Below are 21,960 nucleotides of genomic sequence, written 5' to 3'. Positions count from 1 at the left end.
AATGCCTATGTGAGACATTTCATCTTCAGCAATTAACTAAGGTTATTACAAGTTGTGAAAATTAAAATAAAATAAAATAAAATAAAATAAAGAAACACAAATTTTTACGTGAAAACCCTTTCGGGAAAAAAATCACAAGCAGAGGAGAAGAAAATTCACTATGTCGAATTCGAATTATTACAAGAGGAATAGACTATGTCTATTTATAGGCTTGTGAAGCCATATTCTAATAAGCATGAAACACCTTATTCTAATCAATATCAAATAGATAGAATTTAATAAGGTTTAAAAAACCTTATTCTAAAATAAAATAAAAGAAGTGTGATTTTATATGGATTCTTCTTTTATTTTATTTTACCACTGTATTTTATAAAAATAAGGATTTGGGTCACTTAATTCTAACAATCTCCACCTTAACACGAATTCTCAATGAACAAGTTCTTCATCGCGAACTCTTAACGAACAAGTTCTCCACCTCTTCCATAAAACCCCTTAAGGGTTTAACGTCAACAACGAACACCAACCAAGTCTAAGCAATGCTCAAACTTGGTTATAGGAAGTGACTTAGTCATCATATCTGCAGGATTTTTATGAGTACTAATTTTGCTCACAACAATATCACCACGAATAATAATATCACGAACAAAATGATACCGAACACCAATGTGTTTTGTTCTCTCATGAAACATTTGATCTTTTGTAAGAAAGATGGCACTCTGACTGTCACAAAATATCGTGCTGATTTGAAGGTATTTATTGAGTTCACTAAAGAGTCCCTTTAACCAAATAGCTTCTTTACAAGTCTCAATAATCGCCATATACTCAGCTTCAGTGGTAGACAAAGCGACTGTAGTATACATTTCAGATATTGTGAATTATACTTGACTATGAAATAAGATTTACATTTGATTATGATAAGCATCCACTAACATTACCTCCAAAAGATGAAATTGTATGAAACTATAATTCCACATCATCTATATCTCTTTCCATTAAGAGAATAACAAATCAAATATAAGAGAATAACAAATCAGATTTTTCCTCTTGATTTTCAGCATTTTCAATTGACTTTTTTATTCTCGTATTGAAAAAGGAAATAAATGACGTGAAATCATAGTTTCATGCAATCACTTCCCAAAGCTGTCACTAGAATCTGCAAATTCTTTTATGGGTAACTAGGCAAATTTTATAAAATAAACTTTATTCATTAAAATTATACATTTTATGATAGTAGAGGTAGCTTATTTTTCTGAAATTATTTTAAATCTCAAACAAAACAAATGAATCTTTAAACTATGCCTGCACTTGAGGAACTTTGGCCAATGATTCTTTAATTTTCTCCTCTTCAAATGATAAATCAACTAAACTTCCCTGCAAATACTTCTCATAAGAAGCCAGATCAAAGTGGCCATGCCCACACATTGCCATCAATATCACCTTTGATTCCCCACTCTCTCTGCAGCGAACGGCTTCCTGGATAGTAGCTGCAATAGCATGAGTTGGCTCGGGAGCTGGAATTATCCCTTCAGATCGCGCAAATCGTATTGCGCCTGCAAAGAAAACTCATACCTCTTAGCTTCATATATTTGATCGGAATTCGGAAGTTACTAATCGTATCAATTAAGATGTCTGTTGCTGGTTTTCGAATCCGGATGAATGAACTCACCTTGAAAGCACTCAGTTTGCGGGATCGAAATTGCTTCCATGAAGCCTAATTCATGGACGTGCGAAATCAAAGGTGCCATACCATGGTAACGTAAGCCACCTATAGGATGCAAAATGCATCAATAATGAAAGAATTATACAGATCAATCAGTTAAAGATCTCAGATGCTAATAATCAATAACAATACCGGCATGAATTGGATCCGGAATGAAATCATGCCCCAGTGTATGCATCTTCATCAATGGAGTCATCCCTGCCGTATCACCAAAATCGTATGCATAGACACCTTTTGTTAATGAAGGACAAGCCGCAGGTTCGACTGCTCGTATAACAGGGTTGATTTTTCCCTTGAGCTTTTCTCTGATAAATGGGAAACTAAGTCCTGCGAAATTCGAGCCACCGCCGGTACACCCGATGATTAAGTCCGGGGTTTCACCGATGGCCTCCATTTGTCGAATACACTCCTCTCCTATCACGGTTTGATGTAGCAAAACATGATTTAGAACACTCCCCAGGCAGTACTTGGTATCATCATTTGCAGCGGCAATCTCTACGGCTTCTGAAATAGCTATCCCTAAACTTCCCGGGCTAGAGGGATCCATTTGAAGTATTTTACGACCTGCTTGGGTAATGTCAGAAGGAGAAGGATGAACCTTTGCACCCCATGTTTGCATCATCAATTTCCGATATGGTTTCTGATCGTAAGAAGCACGAACTTGCCACACCTGCAGAAAATTTTCAAATGAAAAAGTCCATAGCTTTACAGCATGAAGAATTCGAAACAATAATTCGATCGAAGAACTTATTCTTACTTCACAGCCAAGACCGAACAAGCTGCAGGCAAAGGCCAATGAACTACCCCATTGGCCAGCACCAGTTTCGGTCACGACATTCTTGACCCCTTGCTGTGCGTTGTAGTAAACTTGCGGAACTGCAGTGTTCGGTTTATGCGATCCGGCAGGGCTGACACCTTCGTACTTGTAATAAATCCGAGCAGGTGTATCAAGAAGCTTCTCCAACCTCTTGGCTCTAAGTTAAAATAAAGACATTATAATTCCGAAACATCAACAATATCTTTGAAAAACAAAGACTTCAGTTCAGACAACAGCTTACCTGATTAAAGGGGTCGGGCGCCAAAGTCTGTATACATCGATAACTTCTTCTGGAATATCTATGAACCTTTCATCGGTAACCTCTTGCTTAATTAATTCATAGGCAAATAAAGGAGACAAATCTTCTGGTTTAACCGGTTCGAATGTTTTCGGATGCAATGGAGGCGGAGGCTTTATAGCTAGATCAGCAACCAGATTGTACCATTGACAAGGAATTTCGATTGCTGTAGAATTGACATTTATAACTGATCTTGCTCTTGCCCTAAAACCGTTGGAAAGCCTTACATGCATTTGTTTTCCATTAAGCATAAGACATCCAGGCCATTGCTTGTCACCTAGAGGTGTAAAAGTAGTCGAAAAGCATAAGATCGAAGCAATAAAAGAACACTACAAAGAATTGAATGTTACTTCCCTAATAGAAAAGATACTATATACAAGGATTAAATATAAGGAACTTTGCAATCAACAATCAAACTTGTAACTCGAATTCAGTATAAGAGATATATGTGAAGTTCAAAGATTTGCAATAGCGGTGCTAAAATGAAACCAAACATGAAAATCTGCTTAAAAAAAACCAATAAATTTCAAAATCGAAAAGTTGAACTCTAAACAACCAAACTCAATAGCATGCTGATATCGTTACATTTACATAAATCTATAAATGATCTAACTATCTAAAATCTAAACTGGCTCAAACTCGAAAATAATCAAACCACAATAGCCACAAACCCGAAATAGTCAAAAACGGCATGACCCGTGCTTACTGATTTGCCACCATTACGTAGGGTATATTCCAATTTTAGGTGGTTCCTAGCAGTTGAGAGTGCTTCATTTGTTGTAGTTCTACACAGTTTTCATGATATGATTATTAAACTTCAAATGTCTGGGCTTCTATTTTTGCCTTTGATATTTCCTACATTGCTCCGACACTTGGTAGGAATGATAGAAAAATGAAAAGAAAAAGTAGTTAGAAAAATGAAAAGAAAAAGTAGTTTTCTTTCCATCCATTGTTGAATAGAGTTGAAAAATGCATAATTTTGAACTAACACACATACCTGTCGTTTTCTCTTTCTCTCTTTTCTCTCACTCTTCTTCCCTATTAAAGACACTCAAAATATGTTTTCTTTCCACTTTCCTACCCAACCAAGCAAACCTTAATTTCTCTTTTTAAGTGTAGAACACATGGAACATGAGTATAAGATATGACACTAAAAGTTTCTTCCAATGACATAGAAAAACATAGGATGAGAATATTTCTATACCATCTTTAATACAACCCTACATTCAAGTACAAACCCAAGTAGCTTTCAGTGACAAAGCTTGAAAAGAAAAGAGGAATCAATTGGACAGATGGGGATCAAGTTAGGGTTGGCTCACTGTAAACATTTTGTTTGCTTTAGATTTTCAGTCATTTCAGACACGAATCATTTAAAATTGGGTTAAGACCCAAGTTATCCAGGCACAAAACTTCGTATCATTTTGGGTTCAAACTCATAGTTCATTTTCAGATTGAATGGTATGGATTTTATTTTTTTTACTCTTTTTAAATCAAATCGGACCGGATTCGGATCGAACAAGTTATAAACTCTACTTGAAATCCTCCCTAGGTTCACTAAATACAAGCAAACACAGCAATTTACCCCCAAATAGGCCTTCAATCAGAGCACTTGATTAAACCAGTCCCCCAAACAAAGATACGTTTTCCTTTAACCTTAATTTTCTCAGCAAGAATTAAGACACAGCATTAATTGTAGCTCATAAGGAAAATTCAGAAACAAAAAGAAAGAACATGAAGGATCATTCATTCCCCATCATAGCTTCGCAGTAAAAAGAAAATTGCAGTAAAAATCATGGGGTTTGTAGTATAGAGATTAAATAAATGGTTACCTTTAGTGGAAATGGTGGACGAAGTAAAGGTGGGAAGTGGGTTTGGATTGAAAACTGAGTGGGTACCCATTTTCTAGTTTGAGACTGGAAACGTGGACAGATAGAATACACTACTAAATCAGACAGACCGGAGCAGAACAGAACAGCAGAAAGAAGGGGACAAAATATTTTCTGTATGTATTTTAGTCTGTTGATTTTCTGTTTTAGGAGATGTTTTATAGAATCAGAAATGACAATAATTCTTTTATGAAGTTTCAGTACAGAGTTGGGCGAATAAAACTCAAATCACATGGCTTCACGTGGAAAATGCGACTCACGCTTTCACGGTTTATTTATTTATTTATTTATTTATTTCATGAAAAGTTTTATTAATTACGAATATGATTTTATTATAAAATTATGCACATAAATAATCCATTTTAAACAGTAAATTTCAGAGCTGCCATTACTATTGACGGTACCATTTTTCATAATGAGTCAATCATTGATTAGTTTTAAAAAATAATAATAATTTTTGTGAGTGTTGTCGTTGTCATTGACGGCACCGAATTAAAATGTGAGATGTAAAATATTCAGGGACCTAGTGAAGCAATTACCCTTTTAGATTAGATGAAAAAAGGATAATGCCATCATGATGTCGTGTCTTTTTATTTCTATGTTAAATTTATCTTATTTTGAAATTAAATTTAGATAGCACTTAAAAATATAAGAAAAACAAAAAGAACTTTTTATTTTTTTATTTTAGAAAATAATAAATTTTAAAAGTATATAAAATTCTTATTTAAATTACTTAAATATATCCCTCAAGAATTTTTTGAAGTCAAAAATAAGAGAAAAAAGAATTTTATACATTTTTAAATTTATTGTTTTAGAAAAATAAAAAATGAAAAGGGTTTATTTTATTATTTTATATTTTTAAGAGTTATATAAATTTAATTTTAAAGGAGAACATACTAGCATACCAATAGATGAAAAATTTTAAAACATTTAATTGGGTGTCGTCGTAGACACGACGTAATCCCTTTTTCATCAAATCTAAAAAGATAATTACTTTATCAAGTCCCTGAATATTTTATATAATCACATTCTAATTTGGTGCAGCAAATGGCAACGGCAACACTAATTTTTTTTTTATTTTTTTGAAACGAGCCAACATGCCATCAATGACAACGACGACACGAAAATTCACTGTTCAAAACAGATTTTTTTTGTACATAATTTTACAAGTGAGTCTTTTTTATAAATATATTAATTTATATGGGTTATTTATGAAAAAGCCCACTTTCACGGTAGGGACAGAAAGCCTGCTATAATTTTGTACTTTTTATCCTTAAATTATTTTAATAGATTTTTTTTTTCGCAATATCTATTTATATCTAATTTAATATTTATATTTAAACATTTTAATGAATTGATCTAACCCTTAACATATCACCAACTTAATTATATTTATATTTAAACATTTTATTGAGTTTGTGAATTGATATCACTCTTAACTTGGGTGATAAACTCAGTTATAAAATTATAAAAATAAGTTATATTTTAAATTATAATTAATATTTTTTATATATCTTTAAATAAAAGAATTAAAACTGGATAGAAGATATATTTAATAATATTAAAATATAAATTTATTAGCAATTCAATTATAACATTTCTATTAATAAAATCTAATATTATATTAAAATTTGGATTAAAATAATTTCACTCCTACCTTTAATATCTCAATTTTATTATTAAAACTAAAGTCATATTTCATTTGTCGTATCAATTATTTTTTTAATAGCAACATCAGTGTATTTTAATTGGTTGATTTTGTGTTTTTCTTTCTTCAACTTGAAGATGATGCCCCTCGTAATGCCAAATGACATTTAATTTTGGATAAATCAACGTTTAGTTATTAAACTTAATTTTTTTAATTTAGTCTTTAATTTTTTTTTCACCTTAATCCAAAAATTTGGTAATTCTTTTTATGTAGTCTCTAAATTTTGTTTTATTAAAGTGTGATAATATGGTCGGGTCACTTGTCCAAACCCAAAAATTTATTCGAAAAGTGGAAGGGTTAAAGTAAAAATATAGGCTTGAAAAATAGACTTACACAAAAAATAAGACCCGTTTTTTTAAACAGACTAAGCTTTAGGTAAGATTTTTTTGGCTCGAATCAGTCTAAACTTTCTTAAGTGGCAAACTAATATTAAAATAATCTACACTAATCAGAGTTTAGGTAATAAACTGAAAATAGAGTTTAACTATGAGAAGAAAAGCTGAAAAATACGATGCATAATGCAACATTATTGTCTGGATATTTTATAACTCATGTTTTATTGTTAATTTGCTACTATTTTAGATGCATTTGTTTGTTAAGTTGCAACTATGTTGGTGTTATTTAAGTATAAAGACTTTTTAAATGTATTTTAATTGTTGGGAAACATTTGTTTTAATGTTTTTACTGTATTTGATGTATTATATTTTTAATTTTGTTTTTATATAAAAATTTAATACGGAAGGGCCAAATCGGGTTCAAGTTTAGCCTTTTTAATTTGGATCGAGTTTAAGTAGAATTTTAAGTTCATTTTTCGAGTTGGGACAATGCCTAAAACAAAGAACTTACAATTTTATATCGACTCGATCCAGTCCATGATCATATCTATATAATATTTTGAAATTATGCTACATTTTTATCTAAAATGCTTAAAATTTATATAAAATCTAAAAATATAAATTATAAATTATTAAAATTTATTAATTTCTCGTATCATCATATCTTAATAGAATCTAAATTCAGACATTGAAAAGAAAAAAATGTCACGTTCGACAATTAATGTGACCTTAAATAAGTTTAAAGTTGAAGCAAAATAATTATTAAATTCAACAACTAGATATTATTGTATGAAGTTTTAGTACTGAGTTAAATGAATTGCAGGGAATCACATGGTTCCATGTGAAACATAGTACGTAACAACAGGGACAGGAAACCATGCTATAGTTTTTCTACTGTGTTTTTCTTTCTTTCCTTAGATTATTTTAATTTATGTGTTTAATACAAGGTAAATTATATAGTTGGTCATTTAATTTTTATAAATTTTATTTTAGACACTAAAAATAAAAATTTGTAATTTAGGCATTGTTGTTACATATATACTTTTATTATTTTAGTTATCCGTTGTTAATTTGTCATTACATATACTCATTTTAGTCACTAACTTTTATAAGTGTTCATTTTGGTCACTCATTTTCTTTTTAGAATTATATTTATTTAAAAAAAACTAGGTTTATACAGGAATTACGTTATTAAACTGTTGAAATAAAACTCAAGTTTTTCACTTGTAACTCAATTTCATGTAAAAGCTCAAGTTTTTCCCTCTAAATTCTTGAAATTTTCTCTACTAAAAAAATAAAAATTAATTCTTAAAAAAGGAAAATAAAGGAAATTAAAAAGTTAATGTAATGACCCGATTTTCAGTGGTATCGAAAAATGCGATTGCGAGATCCTATTTCTACAAATTGAATCCATAAATATTAAATAGGAATATTTATAGAGCTAGTTTATTGATGAATTTAGTTTTGGTTAAGTAATTTAGCTGAATTAGTGATTACTTGTGGCTTAAAAACTAAATCATAAAAGTTCAATTGTTATAGATTTTTAATTAAAAAATGACTTAAGGACTTAAATAGCAATTAATCGAAAGTGGCAAAGTGGTTATTAGACCATTTTTAACAGGGAGATAGTAGATGATGATGTTAAGTTTCATTAGTTAAATTAATAAAGATTATTAAAATTAAAGCTTAATTAAATTAAACTATAAATAAGAAAAGTTAGTGGATGTTCACCATTTTTTTCATTTGTGCCGTCCTCCATAGCCAACAATTAGCAAAACTTCAAACTTTTCTTTCACATACGACCATATATAGGTAAGTGAAATTAGGTTTTTTTTTTTATAATTATATATTTGAAGTCATGGGAGCTTGATTTAGCTAGTCCATGTATTAATTTGTAAAACTGTTAAAGTTATAGAAAGTTTCCATTGTTAATTTCTTGAAGATTTAAGTGTAAAATTGATAGGAATTAAGTTTAGTTTAAGAAAATGACTAAATTGTAAAGTTTAATTGATAGATTTGTACATTAGGGGCCAAATTAAATAAAATGAAAATTTTTCGTGGAATTTCAATAGAAATAAAAAGTAGGAGGTCCCTAATGAGTAAATGTGAAATCAGATTTTAATCCGAAGGTCTACATTAAAAACTATGCTAGTCCCGATTTTAGGGATTAAATTGAATAAATTACAAAATAAGTGTGACTTTGTAATTAAATGTAATTTGATATAGAATTTGATATTTTGTATTTTCGGATCATTATTCGTAGCTAAAAACGACTCAAGGACGTCGTGAGGGATTAAGATTTTGTTATGTGTCATTAAGTTTATCTAAAAAAATTAAAAATAGGATATGTGACAAAATCTTAATATCGCTTGTGCTTTAAAAATTTTCATCATCAGTGCATCAAATAGTTACTCATTATAATATTACTATAGATTTAATTTTTATGTGTTGTAAATTATATATTATATAAAAATAATATAATATAATATATTACAAATTTTGAAAATAGACTAGGACATTTAATGTTGGAGCCTAGCTCGACTCATATTTCAAACTGATTTAATTCTTTTATCCAAGCTCATATTTCGAGCTTAATATTTTTGTCCAAATCTTCTAAAATTTTGAATAAACCTTTGGGCGTTTGAGCAATTAGCTTGACCCTTGAATACATTTAGTAGCTAACCAATTCAAGACTAGGGGTGAGTGTTCGATCGAATCAAGTCGAACCAAGTGAAAAATTTCGAGTTGGCAAGTCCTATTTTATCATTCTTACTCGATTTAAAATATTTTCAAATCAAGTCCAGTGAAATGAAATTCGAGTCAAGTCAAATCAAGTGAAATTGTTCGAGTTAAATTAAAAAAATTAAACATGTCAAATTAAAATCTTGTTACAGTATAACTAGTTTCATGTTAGAGCACATAAATTTGAAACCATATATATACAACCCAATTTTTGCCCAGGCCCATAAGCAAACCCAACTAAACCTAACCCAACTAAGCCCAAACCCAACTAAGCCCAAACCCAAAACCAAAACCCTAGCCCAAAATCTCAATAAAAAAAAACAACAAAAAATAAACAAACCCTAGGTACGCCGCACCTAGGGTCTTCTGACCAGTCGTCGCCTGCAGCACCGCCCTTGTTACATCCACCGCCCGTTTACCTGCAAGAAGAACAGAGCAATCAATTAAAGAGCAAGTTGTAAACCGAATGCAATTTTTTTCAGAGAGATTATCAATAACAAACAATAGATTTTCGAATATAAAAAAAGAGATTCAACTACCAAAAGCAACAAAGTTTTAACATAAAAAAAATGAGAGGAACCAAAACACAAAATCAAGGCAGTAACTTTAGGAGGTGATCTTATTTATTTATTTATTTTTTATTTCGAATCATTTTTTAAACACACACATATATATATAAATCTAAAAGAAAAAATTTTACCCTAAAAAATTTGTTGAAAAACGGTGACTTTTTGAGTTCCAACCGTCGTATACGGCGATGCCGGCAGAGGCGTGCGGTGGTGGCCCATCGGATACCCGACCGGACCTTCAGGCCCTACAGAGAGAAAAATGGAGGGGGAGATATGTTTTTTTCTTTAAAACAAATGAAAAATGAAATTTTTTTTAAAAAATCTAACTTATATAGGCGTTTAAAACGACGCCGTTTTGGCTGGCGTCCTTAAGCCCCAAAACGACGTCGTTTCACCTAGGATCTGTGCGTCGACCAAACCCGCCAGCAGGATCCGCGCGTTTTCAACAAATGGGTTATTTTCGTATTTGGTCATTCTGCGTTTGCGATGCGTTCCAATTTGGTCCTACTTCATTTTTTTTATTTTTTAATTTTGCCCCAAAGTTTCACCTTTGTCCCAATTTGGTCCTTGGACCATTTTAAAGGTCAAGCACCTGAAAATGGTGCCGTTTTAGGCCGACCCATGGTTCAACCCGACCCATTCTAGGATCCGCGTGTTTTTAGTGCATGGGTTATTTGCGCGCCTGGCCCTTCCGCATTTTTATCGTTTTATAATTAAGTATTCTTTTATTTTTAATTTTACCCTGTAATTTATTTTGGTTTCCAATTTAGTCCCCTTGAAACACGCGTTTTGGAGTGTAGGGATTATTTCCTTTTTGGTCCCTCTTTGTCATTCTCGCTTTCAAATCGATCATTTTCTCTTTTATTTATTTTTAGATTTACCCCAAACTTTCTGTTTTAAATTCAATTTAATCCCTCTTTTAGTTATTTAGCTACTTTATTATTAAATTAGTTAATTTTATTATTATCTTCTTTTACTATTATTTATATTCATCATCATCATCATCATCATCATCATCATCATCATCATCATCATCATCATCATCATCATTAATTTACGATTACTATTTATTATCAATATTATTATTACTATTATTACTATTTTATTTTTATTACTATTAACATTATTATTATTATCATTTTATTTTACTACTATTATCATTTTTAGTAATTATTATTACTATTATTATTTAACATATCATTATTGCTATTATTATTACTATCATTATTATTATTTTTACCACCACTACTACTACTACTATTATTATTATTATTATTATTATTATTATTATTATTATTATTATTATTATTATTATTATTTTCTATTACTATTATTACTAGTTATTTTATTATCATTATTATTATATTATTATTATCATCATTCTTAAATTTCTTTACTTAATATTTATTTATTCGTTTATCATTTTTTTGGCTTGTTTTATCTTTTTCGTTTATTTTACATTTTTGCTCTTATTATTGTTATTTACATTATCGAGCTCATTTTTATTCGATTATGCATATCGGCACCATAATTCATTTTTCATTTTACTACAAAATAGTGTTACATTTTACTCGATACATAAAATTTTATTTTTTAAAAAAGTAATTTTTCGTAATTCGAGATTTGAAAAGTCGTTTCCTAACTTACGGGGTTTCGATTTTCTCGAGAAATTCGAATAAACGAACGTTTTTAAAGCATAAATTTTTAAATGTTTTCGGGATTTATGAAAAGATCGTGTTCTAACTTACGGAATATGATTTCTTTCTAAAACCGAGATAATCAAATATCTTTCAAAATAAATAAGTTTTTCGGCGTTTATTCGCGTATTGCTAATTTAAGACATTGTGTCCTAACTTACGGGATATAATCTTTTTCCTTGATTAACATGAAATAAGCCCTTTTTCTCAAAAAATTTAATTAAGCAATAATTTAACAATGGATCGTGTTTTTCTTCAAAGTTCTCAATTTTTGACACTAAGACATTAATTAATTAACTAGGTACCAACTTTGGGCGTTACAAGGGTGCTAATCTTTCCTCGTGCATAACCGACTCTTGAACCCGTCTTTCTGAATTTCGTGGACCAAAGTTGTTGTTTAAATAAATCAAACCGTTTATTTAAAAATGATCACTTTTACGAGGTAACCCGATCACACCTCATCAAAAAGGATTGGTGGCGACTCCCATGTTTGTTTTCATTTTGAAAATCAAATCGACCTTTTTTTTTCCAAAAAAATAAAAATAGTTTCGACTGCTTGGCGACTCCGCTGGAGACTAAATGAGAGAGTCAAGCCGTAAATTGATTAATTTATGTCTTTTCGTTGAAAATTGAAAATTCGATTTAAAATACGATCTTTTCATTGCATTTCATCTGTTATCTTTATGATCTTGGTCATAATACCTGCTTTGTTGGTTCGAGTCTTCAAATATTTTTGCATATTGAATTGTATGACCGCTCGGTCTTACCCTTTAAGTGGGAGTGAGAAACTAGTCTTTCGTGAGGTTTTCACCTCCGTATAGGATAGTGGATCGCTTCCGGGATACCATAGAGAAATGTATTCCTTTGAACCGAACTCGATCTATATGGGCCTATAATGGGTGAGGATCAAGGAATCTGCTAGTTCAAGTACCCTGTCTTTAGAACTGAACCACATATAGTGACCCATAGGAGCCCACCTTAGGTAGAGCTACACCAAAACATTAGCGATCGCCTGAATAGGTGTTCTACTTGTTATTTCTTGCTTAGTTTAATCTCATATGAATTGTACTGACTTATGTTTTTTGCTTTGCTTGTGATCGCATGACATTTTCATCATAAAAAGGTGTCGGTTCAAGTTCAATTACTAAATAGAGAGCTTGTCATGGAAAACGAATTTCTTGATAAAATGGAAGATAATGCGGCCGTCCGTATATGGTCGGAGAAAACGCAATTGGAGAAAGGAGATAGCTTGGCAGCTAAGTATACGTTGGAGTTATGAGACTTCACTCGTATCAGCGTGACACAGAATAATCTTTGGGAATTGAAGGAAATATGGGCCCAATGGGGTGATGAAGTCAGACAACTATTTTACGAAAATTACAGTGATTTACCCTACTTACTTGACAGCAAGATAGACAAGCATCTATTTCGGGCCTTGGCCCAGTTCTGGAATCCAGCCGACAGTTGTTTCACCTTCGGGAACATAGATTTAGTGACCACAATGGAAGAATATACCGCCCTACTTTATTATCCAAGGGTTTCGATTGACAAGGCATATTCTAGAGCCGCTAATGTACCGACCTTTGTGAAGAAATTGATGAATATCACCAGAATGAGTGAGCAATGGGTTACGACTAGGATCAAACAGAAAGAAGAAAGCAAATGTATTCCCTAAAAAATTTTACGAGATCTGATTTTAGCACACCTCGACATGAATAAGAGAGTGGATGTTTTTGCTTTAAGTATCTATGGGTTAGTGGTCTTCTCTAAGGCACTGAGGCATGTTGACGAGGCAGTTTATGATCTGTTTGACCAACTGGATAAGAGAGTTACGCCGGTTTCAACGATTTTAGTCGAAACATTCAGATCCTTGAATGCGTGCCGCAGAACTGGTGAGGGTCGATTCATAAGATGCGCGCAACTACTACTAGCTTGGTTCCATAGCTATTTCTAGAAGGTAGACAAAGTGTCATATCAGGTATTTTCTGATAATTACTCACCATTAAAGGAAATAGTGGCTACACCAAGACGGGATAACATATTAGAGGAAAGATGGATGGCGATCCTCCAAAATCTCTAAGAAGAAAATGTCGAGTGGAGAGCCCTTTGGTTGGTTCCCGATAAGATTTTGTATCGATGTGGGGATTTCGACTGGGTCCTCCTACTTGGGGTTTGAGAAGCTGTGGGATATGCCCATTTACTCGTGTTGAGGTAGTACCGATCCAGACAGTTCATACCAGCGACCCATGGGCCAGCTCAGTATGAGTTTCCGTATAAGAGGGATAATTTTAAGAAGAATGTGCGAGAGATGTCCAACGCTTGGAATCAAATTCGCCGAGTGAAGAGATTGGTAGTAGGCCCAATAACCACCACTGAGTATAATGGGTGGCGGAGTAAGAGAATCAACGATAATATTCCTAAGCTAAATCAAGAGGGCACGCGGTCGATGGAAGAATATCGACAAGTGGTCCCATCCGAGTTAGAAATCATAAAGCGGGACTTTGAGAGAAGGAATGCAGAACTTGAAAAGAAGATAGAGTAATTGCAAGAAGAAAAGATGCATTTGAAACTTGATGTTGATGTTCAGAAATTGGAGATCGAGAAATGGGGAAAAGGAAAGAATAAGGCCGAGGAAGATTTAGATGGTCTAAAAGCGGATTACTTATAATTGTGCCTATCAATGAGAACCACTAGGTTGGGAAAAACATCTAAACAATGATGACATGAGATCCAAGAAAAGAAAGCCAAAACCAGTCGATGGGAGAAAAAATATCAAGACGCTTAAGGTCGAAAAGAAGTCTTAGAAAAGAGTCTGTCGGGAGCTCAAAATGAGAAAATCAGGTTAAAAGCTAGAATAGCAAAATTAGAAAAATCGCTTTATCAACATTGTAGTCGTAACTATGCAATGGAACTGAAGGCGAGCTTGGATAAGATTGAATGGCTAAAAAGGAAGGTCGAAGAACTAGAGATTGCGTTACAAAACAGTGAGCTCTGGCTTGAGCTTCTTGAAGCAAGTAATAAGCGGAGTAATAAGCAACTCCATCGATCTTAAGGTCAAATTAGAGATAGAGACTACATTATGAGTGAGGCTGTGGCCCAGATTCGAGAGGTGGCCGACCATCTACAGACTTTAGTTGTTCAAGCAGATGTCTTAAGTGTGAAATATGAGTTAGAATCAGACCGGGATCGAAAATTGGCTTGGTTGCTTAGGAAAATTAAAACTTTGAGCATTAGGGCTAGGCCGTATCTGTAATCCATTTCTATGTAAATATTTTTGTTTTTTAGTAAAGTTGTTCTAAATGGAATTGAATCAGAGTTGACGCATTTTTTCTGCATTCATGCATTTGCATTTCATCGCATCATATGCATTAATTTTCATAAAAAGACCCTAATTAAAAAATCATTTTAGTATTCTAGAAATCGAAAAAAATTTGCCAAGAACGCATCCTTACAACACACGAAGAAAGACTAAAACGATGGATAAAAAACAAGAAATATCGGAACAAATACAAAAAGAGATGCAAGAACAGTTGCAAGCATAAATGCAAGAGCAATTGGCTAAAATCCAGCAGGATATGAGGGACCAAATTCTGGAATCACAAAGGAACATGATGAATCAGCTAACACAACTGCTGACTGGTGGACAGGAAAAAGAAAAAGGGCCCTATGGTCAATACTGGAGATGATAATGAAAATCCTCTTTATCCTCCTAGTTTTACACCGACAAACACTTAGACACAAGCCAAGATGTATACACGAAGGCCATCCATTACAATCAGCCCCCAACAATTTTAGGTCAGTGCCTCGATGCCAATCAACTATCAAGTACGATCAAGCTCTAATCTAGAGGATAACCCAACTAATCCTATAGTCCCCGATCTAGATGACATGGTGGAAGCCAAAAGAGTGAGAGTAGAACTCTCGAAACAATTGGAAGACCGATGCAAGTGGTTAGAGGAGAAGTTTAAAGCAATGGAAAGTGCTGACTATTACTGTGGGATCGGTGCTAAAGATTTGAGCTTGGTTCTGAACCTGGTGCTTCCCCCTAAGTTCAAAACTCCTGAGTTTGAGAACTATAACAGGACTACCTGACCTGAGGGTCATATTAGCATGTTTTGTAGATGAATGACTGGGTACGTCAATAATGATCAGCTATTGAAACACTGATTCCAGGATAGTCTAGTTGGGACAGCATCTAAATGGTACAACCAATTGAGCCATACCAAGATCAACTCATGGAATGACCTAGCTCAAGCTTTCATGAAACAGTATAGTCACGTGACGGATATGACCCCGGATAGGATCACCTTGCAGAATATGGAAAAGAAACAGAATGAGAGATTTTGACAATACGCCCAAAGGTGAAGGGAGGTTGCTATAGAAGTCCAGCCACCTCTCCTAGAAAAACAGACCACCATGTTGTTCATCAATACTTTAAAGACTTCATTCATCACTCATATTTTGGGGAGTACCACTTAAAACTTCTCAGATATAGTGATGACCGGTGAAATGATCGAGAATACGATAAAGAGCTGCAAAATAGATGTAGGGGAAAGTACCAAGAAGTCAACCACAAGGAAAATGGAGAACGATGTGAACAACATGAACACGTACAACAAAGGTCATTCCAAGTCATTTACAGTGAGCTAAACAAAGACGGTAACCGCCAACTATTAGAACACCCCGAGACAAGAATCCAATACGAAGACGAACACAGAAAGATTACAGTTCAGGCTTATACCCATGACGTATAGACCCATGACATATAGGGAGTTATATCAGAACCTATTTGATGCACACGTAGTGTCTCCTTTCTACTTAAAGCCGATGCAACCCCCATATCCCAAATGGTATGACGCAAATGCTCAGTGTGAATACCACGCTGGAATCACTGAGCATTCAATTGAAAATTACACAACGTTCAAAAAGTTAATTGAAAATTTATTAAAACGAGAATTGTAAAGTTTGATGACCCATCCACACCCAATGTAGTAGGAAACCCACTACCCAATCATGCCGACCAAGGGGTAAACGGGATAAACAAAAGTAGGAGCAAGTAGGTCAAATATGAGGTTGCTGAAGTTAAAACCCCTTTGAAATGGGTTTGGAGGGATGTGATGAAAAGATGATTAATCATATTGGATTCGGAGAAGAGACCTAAAAAAAAGTGAATTTACTGTGAGTTTCATAATGAAGTGGGGCATGAAATTCAAGAGTGCGGGGAGTTTAGGGCTTTAGTACAAGACATGATGAATAATAAAGAAGTGGAGTTTTATGAAGAGGTCAAAAGCCCTGAAGAGGGAAATATATGCGCGTCAGAAGAAGGATCAGTGGCGCAGGTCCAAAAAGTCAATTACCCAGTAGTTATCATTTCAAGACCCCAAAAAAATGAAGCGGGAACATGAATGCCACCAAAAATCATAATCTAAAAACTTGCATTCTTTTTCTATAAAGACAGCAAGAAGGTTCCATGGAATTACGACTGTAATGTGACGATCTCAAGAAAAGAGAACCCGGTTGGCGCTTTAAAGAAGGACCAAGATGTGGGTTCCTATACACGCAGCGGAGGTGCTACGATTCAGCAAACGCAAGAGCGAAACCCGCAAAAGGAAAAGTTATAGCGGTCGAACAGAAAAAAAAAACGACCAGCACCGAACCTCTTGTTAACGAACCAGTCAGTGAAGAAGAGGCTAAATAATTTCTAAAATTTTTAAAACACAGCAAGTACAGTGGTGTGGAGCAGCTACGTAAACAATCAGCTCGTATCTCAATGCTAGCCTTAGTCCTAAGTTTGAAGGTCCATCGTAGTACACTGATGAAAGTTTTAAACGAAACGTATGCCCCTAACGATATCTCTGTCAACGAGCTAGACCGCTTGGTTAGCAACATAAGTGCTAAAAAATTTATCTTTTTCAATGATGATGAGATACCACCAGGTGGTAGGGGATCGACTAAAGCTCTATACATCACCACTCGTTATAAGGGGTATACGCTACCGGAGGTATTGGTTGACAACGGATCAGCTTGAACGTCCTACCGTTATCCACACTGAACAGATTGCTTGTAGATAGCTCTTACATAAAAGCTTGCCAAAATATAGTGAATGTATTCGATGGCATTGAAAAAATGTTAATGGGTAGAATTGAAATACCTCTTCTGATCAGTCTAAACACATACGAGGTAGACTTCCTGGTAATGGATATCAAGCCTTCATATAACTGCCTATTGGGGAGGCCTTGGATACATTCAGCAGGGGTAGTACCTTCATTGCTTCATTAAAAGTTGAAATTCGTAAAAGAAGGGCGGCTAGTGACGATAAATGCTGAAGATGACATTATCGCAGCAATGACCAGTGACACTCCGTATCTAGAGGCAAACGGTGAAGCAACCTAATGTTCCTTTCGATCTTTGGAATTTGTGAATGCGACATTCGTTACCAAAAGGAATAGGATCCCAATGCTAAAGATATCTAGGACTATAAGAATGGGCTTGCAGTTAACTGTCGGAAAGGGGGTTTTACCAGGAAGAGGATTGGGGAGATATCTCTAAGGAAATGTTGAGGTACCGATGATGAAGGACAACTAAGACCTCTTCGGCTTAAGATTCAAGCCGGACACGAGACAAAGAAAAATGAGCTAGAAAAGAAGCAAGAAAGAAGGAAAACACGGTTGAATGGGGAGGAGATCAAATGGGAACCAATAATCTTTTCTCAAATATCGAAAACTTTTGTGTTTAGAGAAATCATTCACCCTGAGCGGGGGACGCTAAGAAAGAAAGCCATAGAAGGAACGTCGAAAAATTTGGACATCAACGCTACATATGAAGAAGGGACTGAATGAGAGAATTTGTCGAGCATTAGCCCTTATAAGCCGGGAAGTGTTCTGAACAATTGGACTGCGGAAGAGATTCTAGTAGTCTTTAGAACTAACACAGAGTAATATTCAAAACACACTTATTGCTCTGGGCCTAGGAGTACTAAGAATCCTTTTTGTGAAATAGGCCTTTGTTCAAAATCGTTATTTTAATAAAATGCATCTTTGCTAGCATTTTTTAGCAGATTCTTTCATTCTTTTCATTCGTAATTACACTACGCAAATAATTATTCTTAGATTTTTTTGTTTTTTGGACTTCCCTTCAAATATTCTTTTATTCTTTTATTTTTCATTCATAATCATATCATGCAAATAATTATTCTTAGATTATTTTGTTCTTTGGACTTTTCTTCAAATATTCTTTTATTCTTCATTCATAATCATACCATGTAAATAATTATTCATAGATTCTTTCGTTCTTTGGATTTTTCCTTCACCTCCATAACATGTCCCTAGATATCAACAATATGAGCAACGATGCTAATGACTTAGAGTCCCCTTTCGAGCAAGATATGTGTATAGATGATTCTCAGGGTTTTGAAAATGAACTAGATTGTGACTTATCTCCAGATTTGTTGAGGATGGTAAAATAAGGTGAGAAACAAATCTTACCTCACAAGGAGTCAGTAGAAATCGTGAGTTTAGAAGAAAAGAAAGAAGTGAAAATTGGAGCTGATATCACTGCAGAAACGAAGTGAGACCTTATTAAATTACTTCAAGAATTCAAGGATGTCTTCGCATGGTCATACCAAGACATGCCCAGGTTGAACACTGATATCGTAGTGTATTGACTCCCTATAAAGGAAGAATATAAGCCAGTTCAGCAAAAACTCCAAAAGATGAGGCCCGACGTCTTGTTAAATATAAAAGAAGAGGTTAAAAAGCAGTTCGAGCCGGATTTCTAAAGGTGGTAAAATACTCAGAATGGGTAGCCAACATCGTCCCCATCCCTAAAAAGGATAGAAAGGTACGAATGTGTGTAGACTATAGAGATTTGAATAAAGCCAGCGCAAAAGATAACTTCCCAATACTTCACATTGATACCTTGGTGGACAACACAGCTGGTTACTTACTGTTCTCCTTTATGGATGGTTTATCAGGATACAATTAGATAAAGATGCATCCTGAAGACATGGAGAAGACCACATTTGTAACCATGTGAGGAACATTTTGCTACAAGGTGATGCTATTTGGACTGAAAAATGTAGGAGCGACATACCAAAGGGCCATGGTAAACTTCTTTCATGACATGATGCACAAAGAAATTGAAGTTTATCACGATGATACGATCGTAAAATCCTGAACAGATAAGGAGCATGTACAAGTCCTGAGGAAATTATTCTTAAGATTGAAAAAGTTTCAGCTAAAACTAAATCCAGCAAAATGTACCTTTGGAGCTAGGTCCGAAAAGCTGCTGAGATTTATGGTTAGTGAAAAAGGGATTGAGATCGACTCAAATAAAGTCAAAGCCATACAAGATTTTCCTCCACCGCATACTCAAAAAGAAGTTCAAGAATTCCTAGGAAGACTAAATTACATCACTCAGTTCATTTCACAACTAACTGAAAAATGTGACCTCATTTTTCATCTTCTTAAGAAACACAACCTAGGTGTATGGAATGAAGAATGCCAAAAGACTTTCGACAAGGTCAAACAGTACTTGTCCAATGCCTCGGTGCTGATGCCGCCCAACGTAAATAAGCCATTGATACTGTATCTGATGGTATTTGAGAATTCCATGGGATGCGTACTCGGCCAGCATAATGAGTCGGGAAGGAAAGAAAGAGCTATTTACTATCTTAGTAAAAAGTTTACTGAATACGAGACAAGGTACTCACCAATCGAGAGGTTGTGTTGTGCCTTGGTTTGGACAACCCGAAGGCTAAGACAGTATATGTTGTATCACACCACTTGGCTCATCTCGAAACTGGATCCTCTAAAGTATATGATGGAGTCAACAGCTTTGAATGGAAGAATGGCTCAATGACAAATTCTACTTTCTGAATTTGACATAGTTTACGTGAACTAGAAAGCTGTAAAAAGAAGTGCGATAGCAGATTTTCTGGCCAGTAGAACTTTGGAAGATTACGAACCCTTAAACTTTTATTTTCAGAATGAAGACTTAATGTACGTTGCAACCACTAAAAATGACTCTCATAAAAACCATACTTGGAAGTTAAATTTCGATCGAACCTCAAACGCAGTAGGTAATAAAATCAGAGTAGTCTTGATGTCCCCAAACGGAGATCATTATCCCTTCACCAGCAAACTGAATTTTGATTTCACAAATAATATGGCAGAGTACGAAGCATGTATCATGGGTATCCGTGCAGCCATAGGACGAAAGATCAAAGTGCTAGAGGTATATGAGGATTCTGCACTAGTAATCTAGTAGCTCAAAGGCGAATGGGAGACAAGAGACCCCAAATTGATCAATTATTGAAAAATAGTTCTAGAGTTGCTGGAGGAGTTTGATGACATCACTTTCAGTTACCTCCCGCGAGATGAAAACTAAATGCCTGATGCCTTAGTTACTTTAGCTTTTATGATTAAAGTAAAAAAACAAGAGGACATGAAGCCTATCCGAATCAGTATTTATGAGGCTCTGACTCATTCCCGCAATATTGACGAAGAAGAGAAAAAAGATGATCACCCTTGGTACCACGATATACTGCGATATGTGAGGAACCGTAAGTACTTGGACTAGGCAACCGAGAATGATAAAAGGACGTTTATAAGTCTGGCCATTGACTATGTCTTGGATGTGGAGATCCTATACAAAAGAAGAAAGGATCAAGTACTATTAAGATGTGTGGACATTGTAGAGGCTAAGAAAATCTTGGAGGAAGTCCATGAGGGTGCTTGTGGGACACACACTAATAGCTTTACAATGGCCAGGAAAAGTATGATATTTGGTTATTATTGGTCCACTATGGAAGGGGATTGTATTAACTACTCCAAAATGTGTCATAAGTGCCAAATATATGGAGATAAGAGTTATGTGCCTCCTTCACCTCTTCATGTTATTACTTCTCAATGGCCTTTCTCAATGTGGGGCATAGATGTGATTGGGCTGATATTACAAAAAGCTATTAATGGGAATCGATTCATCTTCATGGTCATCGATTACTTTACTAAATGGGTGGAAGCCGCTTCATATGCCAGTGTCACAAAATCGGCAATTTGTAAGTTCTTAAAGAAAGAGATCATATGTCGATATGGAATGCTAGAAAGGATCATATCAGACAGTACTCTGAATTTGAATAATAGCATAATAGTAGAGGGCTGTAATCAGTTCAAGATCAAACACCATAAC

At 34.2% G+C, this 21,960-nt stretch overlaps 1 protein-coding gene across 4 annotated transcripts; it reads right to left on the bottom strand.

Annotated features, from left to right (window-relative positions):
• Positions 1–1,160: 1,160 nt before the first annotated feature.
• On the bottom strand, positions 1,161–4,964 carry LOC108450714 (uncharacterized). Of its 4 annotated transcripts, none has more exons than XM_053020889.1 (7): positions 4,665–4,964; positions 3,507–3,706; positions 2,779–3,112; positions 2,478–2,694; positions 1,853–2,390; positions 1,667–1,765; positions 1,161–1,550 (listed from the first exon to the last, which is right to left on the bottom strand). In XM_053020889.1, exons 2-7 carry the CDS (start codon positions 3,526–3,528, stop codon positions 1,294–1,296), a joined length of 1,467 nt encoding a protein of 488 aa, XP_052876849.1. In that variant the 5' UTR covers positions 3,529–3,706; positions 4,665–4,964; the 3' UTR covers positions 1,161–1,293. The 4 variants fall into 4 exon arrangements, with proteins under 4 accessions (XP_052876849.1, XP_017603944.1, XP_052876850.1 ...); XM_017748455.2 differs by having other exon boundaries at positions 3,532–3,706; positions 4,665–4,963; XM_053020890.1 differs by having other exon boundaries at positions 3,542–3,706; positions 4,665–4,963.
• Positions 4,965–21,960: the final 16,996 nt, after the last annotated feature.

This window comes from Gossypium arboreum, chromosome 11 (assembly GCF_025698485.1).
Source record: "Gossypium arboreum isolate Shixiya-1 chromosome 11, ASM2569848v2, whole genome shotgun sequence".
Taxonomy (NCBI): domain Eukaryota; kingdom Viridiplantae; phylum Streptophyta; class Magnoliopsida; order Malvales; family Malvaceae; genus Gossypium; species Gossypium arboreum.
The sequence above is the reverse complement of the archived record's forward strand: the minus strand, read 5'-3'. Positions and strand labels throughout refer to the sequence as shown.

Excerpts from the sequence above, each read along its gene's own strand:
- LOC108450714 (XM_017748453.2), bottom strand. The coding sequence starts at position 4,734 with ATGGGTACCCACTCAGTTTTCAATCCAAACCCACTTCCCACCTTTACT. Across the intron at positions 2,695-2,778 it reads CGCCCGACCCCTTTAATCAG|AGCCAAGAGGTTGGAGAAGC; the intron begins GTAAGCTGTTGT and ends ATTTTAACTTAG. Across the intron at positions 2,391-2,477 it reads TGTTCGGTCTTGGCTGTGAA|GTGTGGCAAGTTCGTGCTTC; the intron begins GTAAGAATAAGT and ends AATTTTCTGCAG.